This window comes from Copadichromis virginalis, linkage group LG7, assembly GCF_057382275.1.
Source record: "Copadichromis virginalis isolate Kocher_CV1m ecotype Utaka linkage group LG7, C_Virginalis_male_GT1.1, whole genome shotgun sequence".
NCBI lineage: Eukaryota > Metazoa > Chordata > Actinopteri > Cichliformes > Cichlidae > Copadichromis > Copadichromis virginalis.
This window is the reverse complement of record NC_140624.1, coordinates 67,700,433-67,716,316: the sequence shown is the minus strand read 5'-3', so window position 1 is coordinate 67,716,316 and position 15,884 is coordinate 67,700,433. Positions and strand designations below refer to the sequence as shown.

General features: G+C 43.0%; 1 protein-coding gene across 2 annotated transcripts in view; it reads left to right on the top strand.

Moving 5' to 3' along the window:
• LOC146706705 (polypeptide N-acetylgalactosaminyltransferase 18-like) overlaps window positions 1-10,958 on the top strand; it is a 194,890-nt gene extending 183,932 nt beyond the window's left edge. For both annotated transcript variants that reach the window (XM_085464923.1, XM_085464925.1), the window contains exon 11: window positions 6,141-10,958. In XM_085464923.1, coding sequence (XP_085321049.1) covers window positions 6,141-6,287 — 147 coding nt within the window. In that variant the 3' untranslated portion in view covers window positions 6,288-10,958. The remainder of the gene's footprint in view (window positions 1-6,140) is intronic.
• The last annotated feature ends 4,926 nt before the right edge of the window (window positions 10,959-15,884 follow it).

Sequence of the window (15,884 nt, the reverse complement as noted above, 5' to 3'; positions counted from 1 at the left end):
GTGCAGTGACCATGGGAAGACCGTCCTGTTGTTCTCTCTGAAGGATGAGTCATGGCTCGCCGCATTAATAATGCATTGCATTCACTCGGAGTACAGAACCTTTGTATTTAAACATGAACGACACTATTATTTATCAGCCAGATTGCAAAGTCTCTTCAGAAAAGGTCCATCACCTTCTGTGTTTGAGGTAAACTTAAATCTATGTCCATACTACACTCCTCTGGCTAATTTTAAGAGGGGCAGGAGACTGTAAATGGTCATTAAGGTTGGAAGATGTCTTGGTTTTATCAAAGCTGTTTCACTGAAAACAGCAGCCTGCTCCCAGCTGAAAAGCTCATGTGCTTGGGATTGTCGAGGGTACAACAATAAACAGAAAGTGCCCGCCTGTGGGTGTAATGTTGTGAGTACTTTTAAAAAATCTTTTCTTATGTATATTTTTCTTGTCACAAAGAGACAGAATAATGTGCAGCTGTGGAAAAGAATGAATGAATCACAAAAGATGTGAGCTGAATGTTGGTGTAAACTAAATGTTAGCAGATGTCACAAAGCACTTTGAAGGCTATCACAGTTTCTATCAAAGAAAGCCCGCGAGGCTGTTTGTATCTGTAGATGATCCTGATGATGTTTGCTGTTCTGCTCGTGTAAAAGTAAACTGGGTGTATTTTAGCATGAACAGACTCTAGCGCCTCACGCTTGCTGCCGCAGCATTCGGTGCTCTTTGTCTTCTCGGGGTGCTTTTACTCACCGCATCCTTCGAGGTGAATGATTTGATGATTGAGCGTCTGGCTCTCAGACCGTCTGACTTGCCAGCCCAACCCCCTGACTGGCTGCTTGATAGCTTTCTGGCTGACTGGCTCTCTGACCGACTGATTAACTAGTGTTCCCGCCTTAATAGCAAGGAATCAATAGTGCGGTCCGACGCTGCACTCTGCAGAATCACAGGCAGGCTCGCTGCAGCATCGAGGACATGGTGCTGGATAAATGCCACATGGTTTTCTGTGCTTGTATATATGTGCCTGTGTCTGTGCATAGGGGAACATCAATGTGTGCGATTGTGTATATACACCGGCTCCGCTCCTGTACACTTAGTCTTAGCTGCAGAGTTAGCACATAGACTTTCTAAGTACATTTGCTGGAAGTGACTCAGGAGGTCAAACACTTAGACAGAGCCAATTGACTGGTTTTCAGCAGAGGCAAGAATGATCATTGTGATTACTTTAATGGGGCACAAGCCTGCTTCTATTATACTATATACAGTAAAAGGCATCAAAGGAAGACTACTATGATTGCTTCCTCCTGCTATAACGTCCCATTAGCGGCCCACTGCAGAAGATGATGGAAACCTGAAAATGTCAATGCCACTCTGGCAGAGTACGTGCACTCTGTCTCACAGCAAAATGGCTTCATTTAGTCAGGCTTCAAACTGCTTTTAGTAACACTGCTTTTGATAGTTGGGCTTCTTTATCTGCAAGCCGCTTTACAACCCACATCCACCCCAATTCCTGCTTTCATCCTTTTACACCAATGCCTGCTCTGTGCTTGGATGAGGGGTGGGGGGTAGCATGTGTGAAGCTCCATGTGTTCCACAGTACACCTGCATCAATCTATATGGATTCTGCTTCACCTTTAACAAGATTGTTTTGAGTTGATGTCTGCTTACAAGTCTCACTCTTCCTTAAACACAACACTTCCTTCCTTATATATGTCTCCAAAAGTTGAATCTGTTCATCTGGACGTAGCGTTTTGTGGGAGAAACATTTCGTCATCATCAGGTGACGTCTTCAGTCTCAGCTGACTGCAGGTTTCAATCTTATAACCAGTACGTTTGCATAATGACTGAAACCAGCCCACTGAAGGAACAATGGGCTGGGAGGGCAGTTCCTTAATCTTAATTATGCAAATTCTCATGACCACTGATCAACAACCACTGATCAATGTCCATGAGTCCCATTCACAGAGAGTTGGGGAATGGCTGCAATCACAGCATTGTAAGATAGTGACAGATGTACCCTTAGGCCCCCTCCTCGATTGGTCTTTCCCTTTTCATGTAAATGGCCTCCTTGACTCCGCGCTCAAACCAGCGTTCCTCCCTGTCCAGGATGTTACATCCTCATCATTGAAAGAGTGTCCGCTGGCCTGACGAGGTGGCTCTTCTGTGTTGTGCCATCCGCTTTCCCAGAGGTTGTTTGGTTTCCCTGATGTATAAATCCTGGCAATCCTCCTGCACTTAACAGCGTACACTGTGTTACTCTGTTTGTGTCGGGGGACCCGATCCTTGGGTTAAAAGCCACAGAGACCCGGTGTTTAGAAAAAATGCGTCTCAACTGCTCCGATACTCCTGACACATATGGGATCACTGCAGGTGGGCAGCGGTTGTCCTTCTCTCCTGGATCGGCTGGAGCTTTCTTTAGGTGCCTTTCCAGCTTTGACAAAAGTCCAGCTGGGATAACCACATTTACTCAGGGCCTTCTTGATGTGATGTTCTTCTGCCTCCCTGGCCGCTGTATCAGTGGGGATGGTGTTCGCTCTGTGTTGTAGCATCCTGATGACACTCAGTTTGTGCTCCAGTGGATGATGAGAGTCAAACCTTAGATACTGATCCGTATGTGTAGGTTTACCTGCAGTCAGCTGAGACTACGTCCAGATGAACAAAATCAACTTTTGGAGATTTACTTTCCTGGATGATTGAGAATGCATCAAGAAGTTCTGTATATATAGAGAAAATGTGTTACCATTATTATTAAAAACTCATCTGACCGTGGCTCAGGGGGTTGGGAAGCTCATCTGTAACCAGAAGGTCGCCGGGTCGATCCCCCTGCTCTCTCTGTCCTGGCCGTTGTGTCCTTGGGCAAGACACTTTACCCTACCGCCTACTGGTGTTGGCCAGAGGGGCCGATGGCGCGATATGGCAGCCTGGCTTCTGTCAGTCTGGGAACAAATATGTTTTTCTTTTGACAGCTTTCTAGAGACAAAGTACCAGCGATAAAGATAAAATTTCATTGTTTCTTTGCCAATTTGTCTGTTATGTAGAGATACAATTCAGTTTCTCCCTTTAGTTCAGTGCCCTTTGTTATGCTTTGTCCTGTGAAAATGGTCAGTCTGGCTTCTTTAAAGCAAAATGAAAAGAAATGAGGGATGGCTCGTAGCGTATTTCCTGGATGAAGCTATTATCTACTCCTGGGTTTGGAAGTGCTAACACTTCAGAAGGATGTCCCTTTTAATCTCCAACGAGGCTCCTATTTGTGTCGCCCTTTATTACAGCCTCTGAGTCAAATTGCAACCTTCATGCCCTCCAAAAGAAAAATCCTCTGCTTAAATATGAATTTGAAAATATATCAGTTTGGACAAAAAAGGATCCAAATGCAGCTCTGAAGCAGATGAAGGTCCTAAATCTGAATCTTTAAACTGCAGCCAAGTAACAATGAGAACATGAATATAGAAAGATGAAGGCAAAAGACACAGAAGGTTTTTACATCCAGGAAGGAAAGCTGGAAAAAATGCTCACAGTGCAGGACACGAGACCTGAGCTCAGTTACAGATCTGTAAAGGGCATAAAGGGAAGAAATATTTTTTAAAAATTCAAATCTGATACAAGATCAGCAAGTGCGATATAAGACTCGGGTGGCCGGTTTTAGGGTTAGCTCGAAGTAATCTGTGCAAAAACATTTTCTCTTAAGAGCATCAGAGGTTTTTTCTCACCTGTGCATCAGAAATGTTGACACCACAGTTATTATAGTTTTGTAGTTTCTCGTTTTCTCGTCTTTTTTTGCATCAGTTAGTTTCCAGAGTGAATTTTCTTACTTCAGTTCAGTTTTTATTGTTTGAAAATGTTCGTCTCACAGCCACTTTAACCAAGCTAACAGACGCTAAAGCTAAGAATATTTTCACTAAACATTTTTTATTTTAGGTCATTTTTTTTTACATTTGTGAAATAATTTTAGTTCAAAAGTATCGTTTTTATTTCTGTTGTAATTAAATAAAATGTATTTTCACATCTAGTTTTAGTTTTTTAGTTCAGTTTTAGTTAACTATAATAACCTTGGTTTCTACTGTTTTCCACATTGGTGGTTGGCCCTTGTACATCTAAGTTTTGCCCTGGGGTAGGTGAGGTTTGCAGCATGTATTATAATGCCAAAAACTAAAAAGGTAATAAGTGAGTTCGTCTATCATGACCCTGAAACTCCAGGGTTTAAACGGACTCACTAAGCTTTCAGGCCTTGTGTTTTAAATATAACAATAAGAAACCAAACAGGAACCCAGAAGGACTTCAGAAAGCACGTTAGTCGATTTCGAGGAATGTGTCTCGTCTCTGGGTGCAGGTGAAGGAAAATGCAAAACACAAAGCATTAGTCAGTAAAGAAGCAGTAATGCAGTCACACTTTAAGCATAATAAACAGGCTTAGCGAACACAATAAAGTTCTTGTTAAAGAGGTTTATTCTTTATATTCTTTCTTGCATAAAGGTGCTCTTAGAAAGTGTGCTTTGGAACACTTTTTCTCCTTTTTGGCTGTGAAAATATTGCACATACTTACCTTGAGCTTCGATAAGAAGCCCTCGAGTATTCCGAGTGTATAATGGGACACATCCAGCTACGGTGATCAGCCTGGGGTCAGCGTAAGGTCAGGTTCAAATCTCAGAGACAGATGGAGCTCCACGTTTCTGTCCCGCTCTCTGCATGAATGCATGTTTATGACAGGTCATATATGTGCATGTATGCTTTGGTCACTCTTACGTGTCAGCAGCTTGGGTTTTGTGGGTGAACAGCTCTGTGCCTGAGCAGCTGTGCACAGAGAAAAGCAAGCAGAGAGAATCGATACCTTTTCAGTGAGCTGAGAGCTGAGAGAAGAGCACTGTGTTAGCGCCGTGCACAGGTCCGCTTTTTTGTTGTGTTTCTAATGTAGTCAGGCATTCGAGAACAGCATGCAGGGTTAGCGGTGTGTTTAGGAACACGAAAACACTGCTGTACAGTCAGCTCTGTCCTCAGGCTGATGGCTGTTCCTTTGTGCTTGTGCATGTAATGCTGGGAGGTGTAGAGCATATTGATTTCAAAGCAGCGCTGGTTCAGTCTCCGCTCTCACTGCGCTCGGGCTCATTAAAACATATTACTGTTGTTTGCCACATAACTAAGGACCTACTTTTAGGTGCCAGCACATTGTTCAAGGAATGGAGAGGCAGCAGCCCAGCGTGCATTCAGACAGTGAAGCAAGCCTCTTATTGAAAATGACATTGTTGTGAAGCGACGTGCACACAGACAGACACACACAAGCTTTTTGTGTCCCCCTCTCTCAGGTCAGTTCCCTTCAGTCAGCTTTACTGGCACAGATGTCACAGGAGCAGCATTGCCAAAACATCTAAATAACTGTTAATTGAATGGTAAAATACTCACTATGTAATAAACATCAATCACCTGTGGAGGCTGAATTTATAATAATGAAATATTAGCTTCATTGCATAATTACCATAGCACCAAATGTTTAAATATTACTGGACATTAGTTGACCGTACATACACAAAATACTACTACAGACCATCTGTGTGTGGTGTGTTCGGTAACTAATACGGTTCTAATAAGGCGTCAGTCTGGACTCTCACGCTACAGTCTTAAAGCGGCAAAAGTCCAAAGCCAAGGTCAAAATATGCTTGAGATACCTGACAGCTCTGCTGTAAACTCCCTCATACGTTTTATGGCAGACGTGTTGTAAACGTTGCAGAGACTCGGTTTCATTTGAAAAGTTGCTTCCTGTTTCTCCATGAATATGGAGATTGTTGCTCTGCTTTTGAGGATGGTGCACTTAATATATGTGTATGTTGGTGTATCAAACCACCAAGCTTCCGATCAGTAGATGACCTGCTGTACCTCCTGAGCTAAAGCCACCCTGTCTACATACATAGATATATCTATATACAGTATAGCCAATAGTCTATAGCCAGGCTATAATGCTGAAATTGTGCATTTTTACCATTGGAATCTATAGGAATTGACTTGAGTGGCCATTAGAGCAACTGCAGTTTTTGACACTCGTGCGCGTTGCTCTTCAGCCATGGAGGTTACTGCTCGTCCAAAAACACCAGTAGAACGTCACACCCGTCCTGCCTGTATGCTGAGATATTCCTCACCTCATTTGTCTCTGTCTCTCCAGGGTGGTCCCATCCAAAACATGGAGTCGCAGCACTGTCTGGAGCTGGTGGAGAGCCGACAGTCAGAGTTCAGTTTCCAGCTGGCAATTCAGGACTGCACGGATCAGAAATGGACCATCACCAACATACTGACTGTCCTGCCACAGTGAACGTAGTGACACCAGTCAGACATTAGGAGACCTTTCATGTGATGGACTGGTCTAACTGAGGAAGTCTGCCACTTCACACCGAAAAACCAAACTGACCCAAAGCCAGGATGGACCATCATAGAGGTCTGGTCCACAAATGATAGTCCAGTTAGAGATGGACTAACACACTGACCTCAGCATCAAACTAAGCTCTCAAAAAGTTAGTTTCAGTACTGGACTTATTTTTAAGGAGAATCTGCATAGAAGCAGATGTGCTCCAATCAGACACGGACCATTAGTAACCTAATAACCATTTTATACCAATGACCTGGGAAAAGAGACACTCACAGATGGAGCCGGAGCTCTTAAAACTCCCCACTCTGCGATGGAAATGAGAAATATAGCCACTTGTTCCGGGAGACAGGCTCATGAAATCATGTAAGCAGTCTGGTTATTGCAGGAGCGGGCCTGTGATGTATTCTGGCTCCCAGTCGGTAGTTTAAGTTCAGGCCTGAGCTGCCACAGCCTCATCACACAATCTCAAAACAAATTGAGTGAGCGCGGTTCAATATGTTTGCGTGCAGACGGACAGATGCGAGGTGAGCGTATTGTTGCAAAGCAGCCGGCGTGTTGCTCACGTTTGATTTTTAGGGCAGGTTTTAAATCGTTACCATCACCGCTCGACTGGAGCGGAGCGACCGAGCAGGTGCTGTAGATTTCCTGATGTCACTAAAAAGGAGCTGGTCTAATGAAGAATACCACAGAGTGATTTAAACTGGCACTGTGATAGAAACACCGTCACTCAGGGGTTTCAGAGTGTGTTTTGGGATTAAATGGTTTACAGACAGAACCGCCAATCATTCTGGCGTGTGTGTACACTTCTAAACAGAAATCTGGAAACACCTGCCAGGACAAAAGACTTCGTGATGTGGAGAAGATGGAGCTTCCACGGCATCCGTCCACTGACACCTGGAGCAGTGTGCTGCAGTGTGCACGATTTTAGAAATGCTGAATTATCTCTGCAGAAAAACAACAACTAACTCTTAGATTTCCTCACTATTTAAAATTTAAGTTTTTCTTTTAACTTTATCTCAAAAATCATGTTTCAAAGCCCTCTCAACACTCAGAAATATAACGTGAGTGCAAAGATAATCCAGTTGGATCAAAAACCTACAGATGTCGTGTTGGTTGCCCACAGGTGGCTGTGTATCAGATGCTTTGCTTTGACTTTAATAGATACCTGCAGTATCCCTCAGCATATGGAAAAAGTGGGAATGATGTGCACATTTGCCCTTTCAGAACCAGACTTTTTGTTAATATGGTGGGGGGTTTGTTATAAACCAACCCTGCTCACGTTGGCCCAGCTCGGTGTCTGACTACAGTTTTCATCCTCACATTGTCTGGCTGCATCTGTGCTGTCTGTAAATTACTAACTGCTCCCATCAGCTTTTTCTCATTGACCTTGTAAAGGATGCCTCTCCAACGCGTTTGAAGAGAGTAATCACACAATGCAACCTTAGAGCAGCAGAAGACGTGGCCACAGCGCTCTCCTCGGCGGCTCTGGCTTTTAAGAGCTTACAGCAGAGACGCAGTGATGAGAGCGCTCAGTCCATCATGGTGACTGCTGAGGTCAGTACAGGTCAAAGTCACACCTAAACTAAGAATTTGTTAGGGTGGCCCAAACCTTGGCTAAATATTCAGAAGAATTAAATACCACAGAACGTGTACTAAACCTGATTTCAGGTCCGTAGTTTATCACAGCATGTCGGCAATACTCCTACACGGTCCTCAGAAGATGTCTAATCAAGAAAAATTATTGAAAATGCCTGCGTAGGTGTAGCATAAAGGTGCAGAACCTCAGATATTTATTATCCTATTTCAGACACTTCCTCCTTTTTCAATTTTAAACTTTTCAACAAGAAACGCGGCGTTCTTTTCCCTGGATCTAGAGGTCACTGCTGCCCGCTCGTTGAGTGCCACGTGAATGAAATTTTACCTTGGATGGTTGTTCATTCAGAATACACAGCAAAAAAGTATGAAAAGATCACAGTAAAATACAGATATTTGGAGTTTTATGAATTTACAAATCCAGCTGTGGTTGTTTTCATCCAGTCGTCACAGGTCTGAATTTCAGGCTAATTTCTTTCAGCTGTTCTTTTTTCAGGGTGAATCGCTGCATTTCAATGACTTAAAAGAAAAGAACTGCGTGCACAAGTTTAAACTTATTTTGGATTTTCTATAATCGACACATGGTCAGAAGTATACGTACAGGCTAAGGCCCATTAACTTGGTGATCATGATTGAATAAAACTTGTAGTTTCTTTGCATCATTACAAAGGACTGCGCTCGTTGGCCCGCCCATACTCGGAGCAATGGGACGGTCCAGGGAACTCAGTGAAGAATTAGTGAAAATGCAGATTTACATAACTTGGGAGAGTCTCTTGGAGCCATTTCTAAACATCTGTAGATTTCAAGATCATCAGTTCAAACAATTGTATAAATTATTCAGATGTGTCACCACTTTGCAGACGTCTGAAAGAAGACGAAACTGTCTCTCTCATGTCAGAGGCAGCTGGTTAGGAATCCAAAATAAATTCAAACTTGTGCACCCATTTCATGCTTTGCATCAAAGAAGTTTACCACACAGCCACCCCACTGTAAAAAAACATCCCACCCCAAATTAGCCTGACATCCATGGCTGTGATGAGTGGATGCAAACTTCTCACCACAGCTCTGTTTTTCTCAACTTTGAATGCTGTTGGCCGAGGCTGGGAAATATGGACCAGACTGACACTTGTAGGCTGGATATACAGTATCTTAAAAAGCAACATGTAAAATATCATAGGTTACACTTAAACAGCTGTTTTTTAGACAGGAGCGACTGTAGTTTTTAGGAATCTTCCCCACAGTCAGTGTGGATAATCACCTTTATTGTTTGCTGTCAAAGTTTCACGTAGCCTAAAAGCTCAAAGCTGGTTTACAGAAGGTTTGTCCTGAACATTGAAACAACTAATGCCAGAAGACCGAGAGCCATTCACTATGATTCAAAACAAACAGGTCATTAAACCACCAAAAAGTGCTTTAAAGACAGATTAGCAACACAACCTACACCTTCCTTAAACAGGTGTTAAAAGTTCCCCGTTTCCACAACCAGCGTTGAATTTTAAACTGATCTCATCAAGGAAAACAGTTTTTCAGATGATTCAATGCAGCTTTAAAGTGGACTGAAAGTGGCCCAACCCAAACCCTCCACGATGGCTCACGAAGGAAAATCAGCGGCTGGCATGACCTCAGCATCCAGGTGAAGGAAGGAAACAAAACAAAATTACACAGCATCAACATCTGTAAGGAAGGAGACCGCATCCATAGCATTGCTACAAACTGCAGCTGCAACTTTCTGACGTGATCAGATGTTTAGGGGATTAGCGACACCCGAGAGGAAGACCTCGGTGTCTCTTTGAAAGAATTAGCAGTTCACTAAAATGGGAGCAAGCACGACAATCCATCCTCCACCACCTACTCGCTGCAGTGAGGTCTTTCTGCACGTCTGTGTGGGCTTTTCAAAGGTATGCTGAAGGATGTGTACTCATCACAAACGAGTTATGTGCAGAATTAATGCAGAATCACAAAAAGTAACGGAACAGATGGAAATCTAGATAGTGGACAAGTTTCTGAAGGGGGAACTTTTTTCCCTTGAAAATTCTCCAACAGGAAGCAAAATCAATACAAACACTGGTGTGTGTGTGTGTGTGTGTGTGTGTGTGTGTGTGTGTGTGTGTGTGTGTGTGTGTGCGCTTAATGTTGTTCTGTTTTGTTCTTTAAAGATGTAATTCCCTGAAAGCTTTGCATCATAGGTATACAACATGTAATATTAATAAGAACAAAGGGAACCGGGAGCAGGTGGCTTTCTCTCGACACCTATTGTGTGTACAGCTAAACGATGCTTGCAACAACTTGTACCAACAAAGAAGAGTATCCTTCCCTCACCCTTAGGAGGAAACTGGCACCCACATACGCGTAGTTAATCAGCACAGCAGATGCTGCTCTGACTTACAGAGAGTCATTTGTGCTTCAACTCTAAGCATAGGAAGAAGTAGATTGATTGTCACATGGCAAAAATCAGGTCTGCACTGACTTGTGGCACAAATGTAACTCCATACATGTGAGGGTATTTTCTATTTTCTTTACATTAGAGTACATGAACCTTTGCTGATTGGATATATGTGTTTACTTCTGCTGAATCATGTGCAGCGTTTACAGATCTCTGAAATTTACACTGTTGTGAAGCTTTTAATCAAATATAAGTGCATTGCAGTCAATCTCCCAATCATTCAACGCTGTCTAAAGACGATGAAGTCGAATTGTTAATCTGGCTGTTGTGTATTCAGATCTTTTGTTTTCAGCCGGAGCTTGCTGACGTGTCAGTAACGCGTTTCGCGGCGCTGGTAACTCGTGGAGGACTGGAGCTGCTCATCTTCTATCAGCTACTGTGTAGCATCGGTTACCAAACCTTCTGTTGATCTTTTGTTTTCGTTGTGGCTCAGGTTTGTAGATCCTGAAATTTTCAAAGTATCTCAATTTTTGGGAAGCTGTTACTATATCGAGTCATGAAAAATGTCCAAGCTATTTTGTTAGTGTATTTAAAGCAGATATTTATAATTACCAAAAATTAAAAAAATATTCATGGCTAAACTTGTACTGTGTGATTTTTTTCTTTGTTTTTTTGTGATGGATATTGATCACTAAACACTGTTGAGCTAATATTATTTGATTCATAAAGGTCTAAATAAAAATTGTTCTTTTATTCTTAATCTGTGTGTAAACACCATGAATAAGGAACCGTGACATAAAGTCTTCTTTTCAGAAGAATGGAAAACTGTTCAGTGGATTCAGCACGCTGTTCTGAGGATGTACAACCCAGATTCCAATGTTGGGACGTCGTGCGAAACATGAATAAAAACAGAATACAATGATTTGCAAATCCTTTTCAACCTATATTCAATTGAATACACTACAAAGACAATATGGCTAATGTTCAAACTGATCAGATTTATTGTTGTTTTGCAAATTTTCACTCATTTTGAATTTGATGCCTGCAACACTGCTGGGACAGGGGCATGGTGCGGATGGTCCTTTTCCTCTTTGCCACAAGATTTGTGGACTCGTCAGGCCACAGCACACTTTTCCACTTTACGTCAGTCTGTGTCAGCTGAGCTCAGGCCCAGAGAAGCCAGCAGCATTTCTGGGTGTTGTTGATATATGGCTTTCGCTTCGCATGGTAGAGTTTTAACTTGCACTTGTAGATGTAGCGATGAACTGTGTTAACTGAGCCCGCATAGTAATAGCTTTACAGAATGATGTTGGTTTTTAATGCAGTGCCAAATGAGGGATCGAGGGTCATGGGCATCCAGTGTTCTTATTCGGCCTTGCCGCTTACTTGCAGAGCTCTGAATCTTTTTATGGACAGTAGAAAAATCCCAAGATTCCTTGCAATTGTGCATTAAGAAACGTTGTTCTTAAACTGCTTAAACACGCAGTTGTTCACAAAGTGGTGAACCTCGCCCCGTCCTTGCCTGTGAACAGCTGAGCCTTCTGGGGATGCTCCTTTTATACCCAATCACGACAAACACAATTGAGGTTGTATGTTTATGAGTGTGTAGTGTAGGTGGAGAGGAAAAGTACTGTAAACTGAAACTACTCCAAATCTCAAAAGACTGAAGTCTCATTCAACTCATGTCTTTACCGAGTTTGTGCCTGCACCTACTAAATGTTGCATTGGCCCATGCATTTTCCTGCAGCAGTGTCTCTGCTGAACTTGGAGTTTGACATCATGAAACATGTATGAGCGGCACTCTCTGAGCACTGCTAACATCAGTCCCGGTAATGCGGCTGTTTACGCTCCCACTGTCACATAAAGGCCATCATTTGCATGCACACAAATACGCACAAACATTTCATATTTCATGCTGCCATTTTTTTAAGCAAGGGAAATGAACGATACTGTATGCAAAGCACTCTGTATAATGGCTTTACAGTAATCTCATTATGAAAAGCAAGAATGCTTTCCATCATGGTGCAGAATAAAGTGCACATTTTCAGATGGGTTCAGATAGCTTTAAAGTTATTTTTTTATGAATTTGTCGGTAACAAATACCGCGGCAATGTTCATGCATCACTCATATATTTGCACAGTGACTGTCACCTGGGGTTAGGCTAGTTTAGGCTTGTACCTGAGTCACCATAAAGCTACAGATATGTGGAAACCTTAATATGAGTTTTGTTTTATTTGACTAAACGCAGAGAAGTTTCTGATTTAACGTTAATCTGTGCAAACTCATTTGAGTCCAACAACAGCAGTCACCTCTCGAAGCTTCGTATTGTAAAGTAAAGACTGAACAATAATACAGAGAATAATACAGAGAAAACTCCAACAATCGGACAACCTGCTGTGAGCAAGTATTTGGCGGCAGTGGGAAGAAAAAACTCCTTTTAACGGGAAGAATCAGACTCGGGGATGGGGGAGGGGCATCTGCTGGGGTGAGGGGAGGAAGACTCTGACAATCTCAAGGCTTCGCTCACATATAAAGAGGTAGGAAAAGTTTTTATTTAGTTAGTTTATGATGTCACTTTACATTAGCTACTAGCTACAAGCTACCAGCCCTGACAAGGTTTGGCTTGGACTTGTTCTACCTGATCTGAGGTTACCTGACTACGTCTCAGCTGCTATTTGCTGAAGCTTTGACCTGATTTAAGATTTGACACCTAGCTTCAAACCTTCTTTAGGATTTGGGACTTTGGGGCTTGACGGGACTTGGGGTTTCACTGGGATTTGACTTTGTCAGGTTTGTAATACCTGTTTTATTGCAGCAGTTACTGCAGAATAACTGAACTGCTTCACTTGACACGGCCATCATGGGGTGTATCTGGGATGATCAGGAAGAGGAGTACAGAAGTCTGGTGAGGAACTTTGTCGCATGGAGTCACACAAACCACCTGCAACTCAACACCTCAAAGACTAAGGAACTGGTTGTGGACTTCGGGAGGTCTAGAGCAGGTCCACTGCCGGTTCAGATAGAGGGGGAGGAGGTGGAGGTGGTCAACAAGTACAAGTACCTCGGGCTGTGGGTGGACAATAAACTGGACTCATGCAACACAGAGCACCTGTATAAAAAAGCCCAAGGCCGACTGTACTTCCTCAGGAGGCTGAGGTCTTTTAACATCTGCAGGAAGCTCCTGAGGATGTTTTACCAGTCGGTGGTTGCTGGAGTACTTTTCTATGCTGTGGTGTGCTGGGGGAGCAGCACAGCAAAGAAGGACTCATCCAGGCTGGAGAAACTGATCAGGAAGGCTAGCTCTGTGGTCGGCATGAAGCTGGACACTCTGGTGACAGTGGCAGAGAAAAGGACATTAAAGAAACTGATGGACATTATGGACAATGCTGGGCATCCTCTGCACACGGCCATTAACAACCAGAAGAATCTGTTCAGTGACAGGTTGCTTCTCCCCAAGACAAGAACTAACAGACTTAAAAACTCCTTTGTCCCACACGCCATCAAACTGTTTAACTCCTCTCTGGAGGGGAGAGGGAGGGGAAACAGGAGGACAAAGGAGGGAACAACTAAGCTGTAGTGCCTCTTCACCTCACTGTACAATACCTTGTGCAATACTTTTTGTAAATAGTCAACAGTGCAATAGACTCAATACTTGAAATGTGCAATTCACTTGTATTTTTATTTTTTATTCCTATTTATTCTATTTATCCCCTTTGTATATTTTATTTATATTTGTCTCTGTATTTATATATGTGTGTGTGTGTGTGTGTATATATATATATATATAACAATTCTGTAACTGTAACTTCGGTCGTTGCTGTGCTTTTTTTGGAAGTCGAATTTCCCAGAGGAACCCACCCGAGGGATTAATAAAGTTCTATCTTATCTTATCTTACTTTCAGACCTGTCTCTTGAAAATGACAATATAGAACTAAACTGCATCCTCAGTAAGGTTCTGAGAGAAATGTGCATTTTCTCCTTAAAAAGAGCCTCACAGTTAAAAAAGTAAGCCTATCTAGGCTTGCTGCAGTGATTTAACTTTCATCCAGGGAGCTAAAGTTTGATTTGTGTGTGGTGGAAACTTTTCCTCTATTTCCTGTATTACAAGAGTAATGAGCCAAAGCTCATTTGAGCTATTAATGGTTGCCGATAAAGTCGTGACAGCAGGGAAGCAAGAACATAAATGGTGACAACATGATGATTAAAGTGAACATTTTCTACTCATTTCCACCTTAATGCTTTTTATCTCGGACGCCACTAGAAAATCGTTCACGGTTCAAAATAATAACTTTTCAATGTTGTCCAAAAGCCCAAAATTCCTCCAAAAGTGCATCGATGACTCATCCACCAGGATGAACACAGAACAACATCTACAGACCTGCAGGCCTCACTTGCGTTGGTAAAGGTCAGAGGTCATGATTCAACCATAAGAAAGAGACCGGGCAAAAATGGAGTCCAAAGAGAAAACCACTGCTGAGCAAAAAGAGAACAGAGGCTCGTCTGAAGGCTGCTTGTCTGTGGTCTGGATCCTGAGCTCATGGCTCATGGGCATCACTTGTACGTACACTGATCACATTATTTCAAAGGGTGTCCATGTTGAATATGAACATCCAACGTTGAAACACAGTAAATATGACAGAAAATAAGGAAAAGCAGGAGACAAGTGCATCTGTGATGTCACAAAAATACAAGATCTGGAAATGAAGAGAGAGCTGTCTGAAAAATATTTCTCCATCTCAGTGAAGGGTTGAGCTCCTGATGACGGTCTGAAAGCTCTCATCATTTCCAAAGTTATGATGCTCTGGGGAAAACAACCCAGACCAAAGACAAAGATAATAAAGCCTCACTGGTGCAGTTTATCCTCTGTAGTGCAGCTAAACTGGGGGCAGAAGAGTGGCCCTGTGCAGCCTTGCAGCCTCTGAGGATGCACTAATTATCACTTCCAGGCGGCAGCCCACTCTCTTGTGAGGCCACCGATGAGCTGCCTGGACTCACTCTTTCTCTCTGTCCCACTCGTTCTCGCCTCCTATCATTATCCTCGCCGCTCTGCCTCCCTCTTCCTCTCACTCCTCCTCACTCAGACCCCATCCTCTCCTCTTTTTAATCCACTTTTCCTGCACTGCCTCCCCCTCTTTTAATAGATATCATTATGAAGCAGATGCATCTCCACTACAGAGGAATCCATCCTTTAACACGGCCCTTTCTTCAAGCACAACAGAGATCCCCAGAAAGGCTCAGCCTCCAGAAGCAATAAAGCATTTCCAAGGATGACTTGTAATAAAAGCCGAAGCCCTGCACCTGTATTGTTTGGGGGAGTTACCATGAACACCTCATAAACAAGCCTCTCGTAACATCAATGCCTTTGATGTTACGAGCACCTCCAATGAGCCGTGAGCACGCGTGATAATAAACACACACACACGCACGCGCACACACATCTGTGCAACAGCGCTAAATGGCGACTGAGTGATTAAAGCCAGTGCTGCACTCGGGGGCCTTGAAGGGAGCGTTAACGACTTAGCAGCAACCTTTGCTCACGCCTCATTGGCTCAGGCTTCTGCTGAGT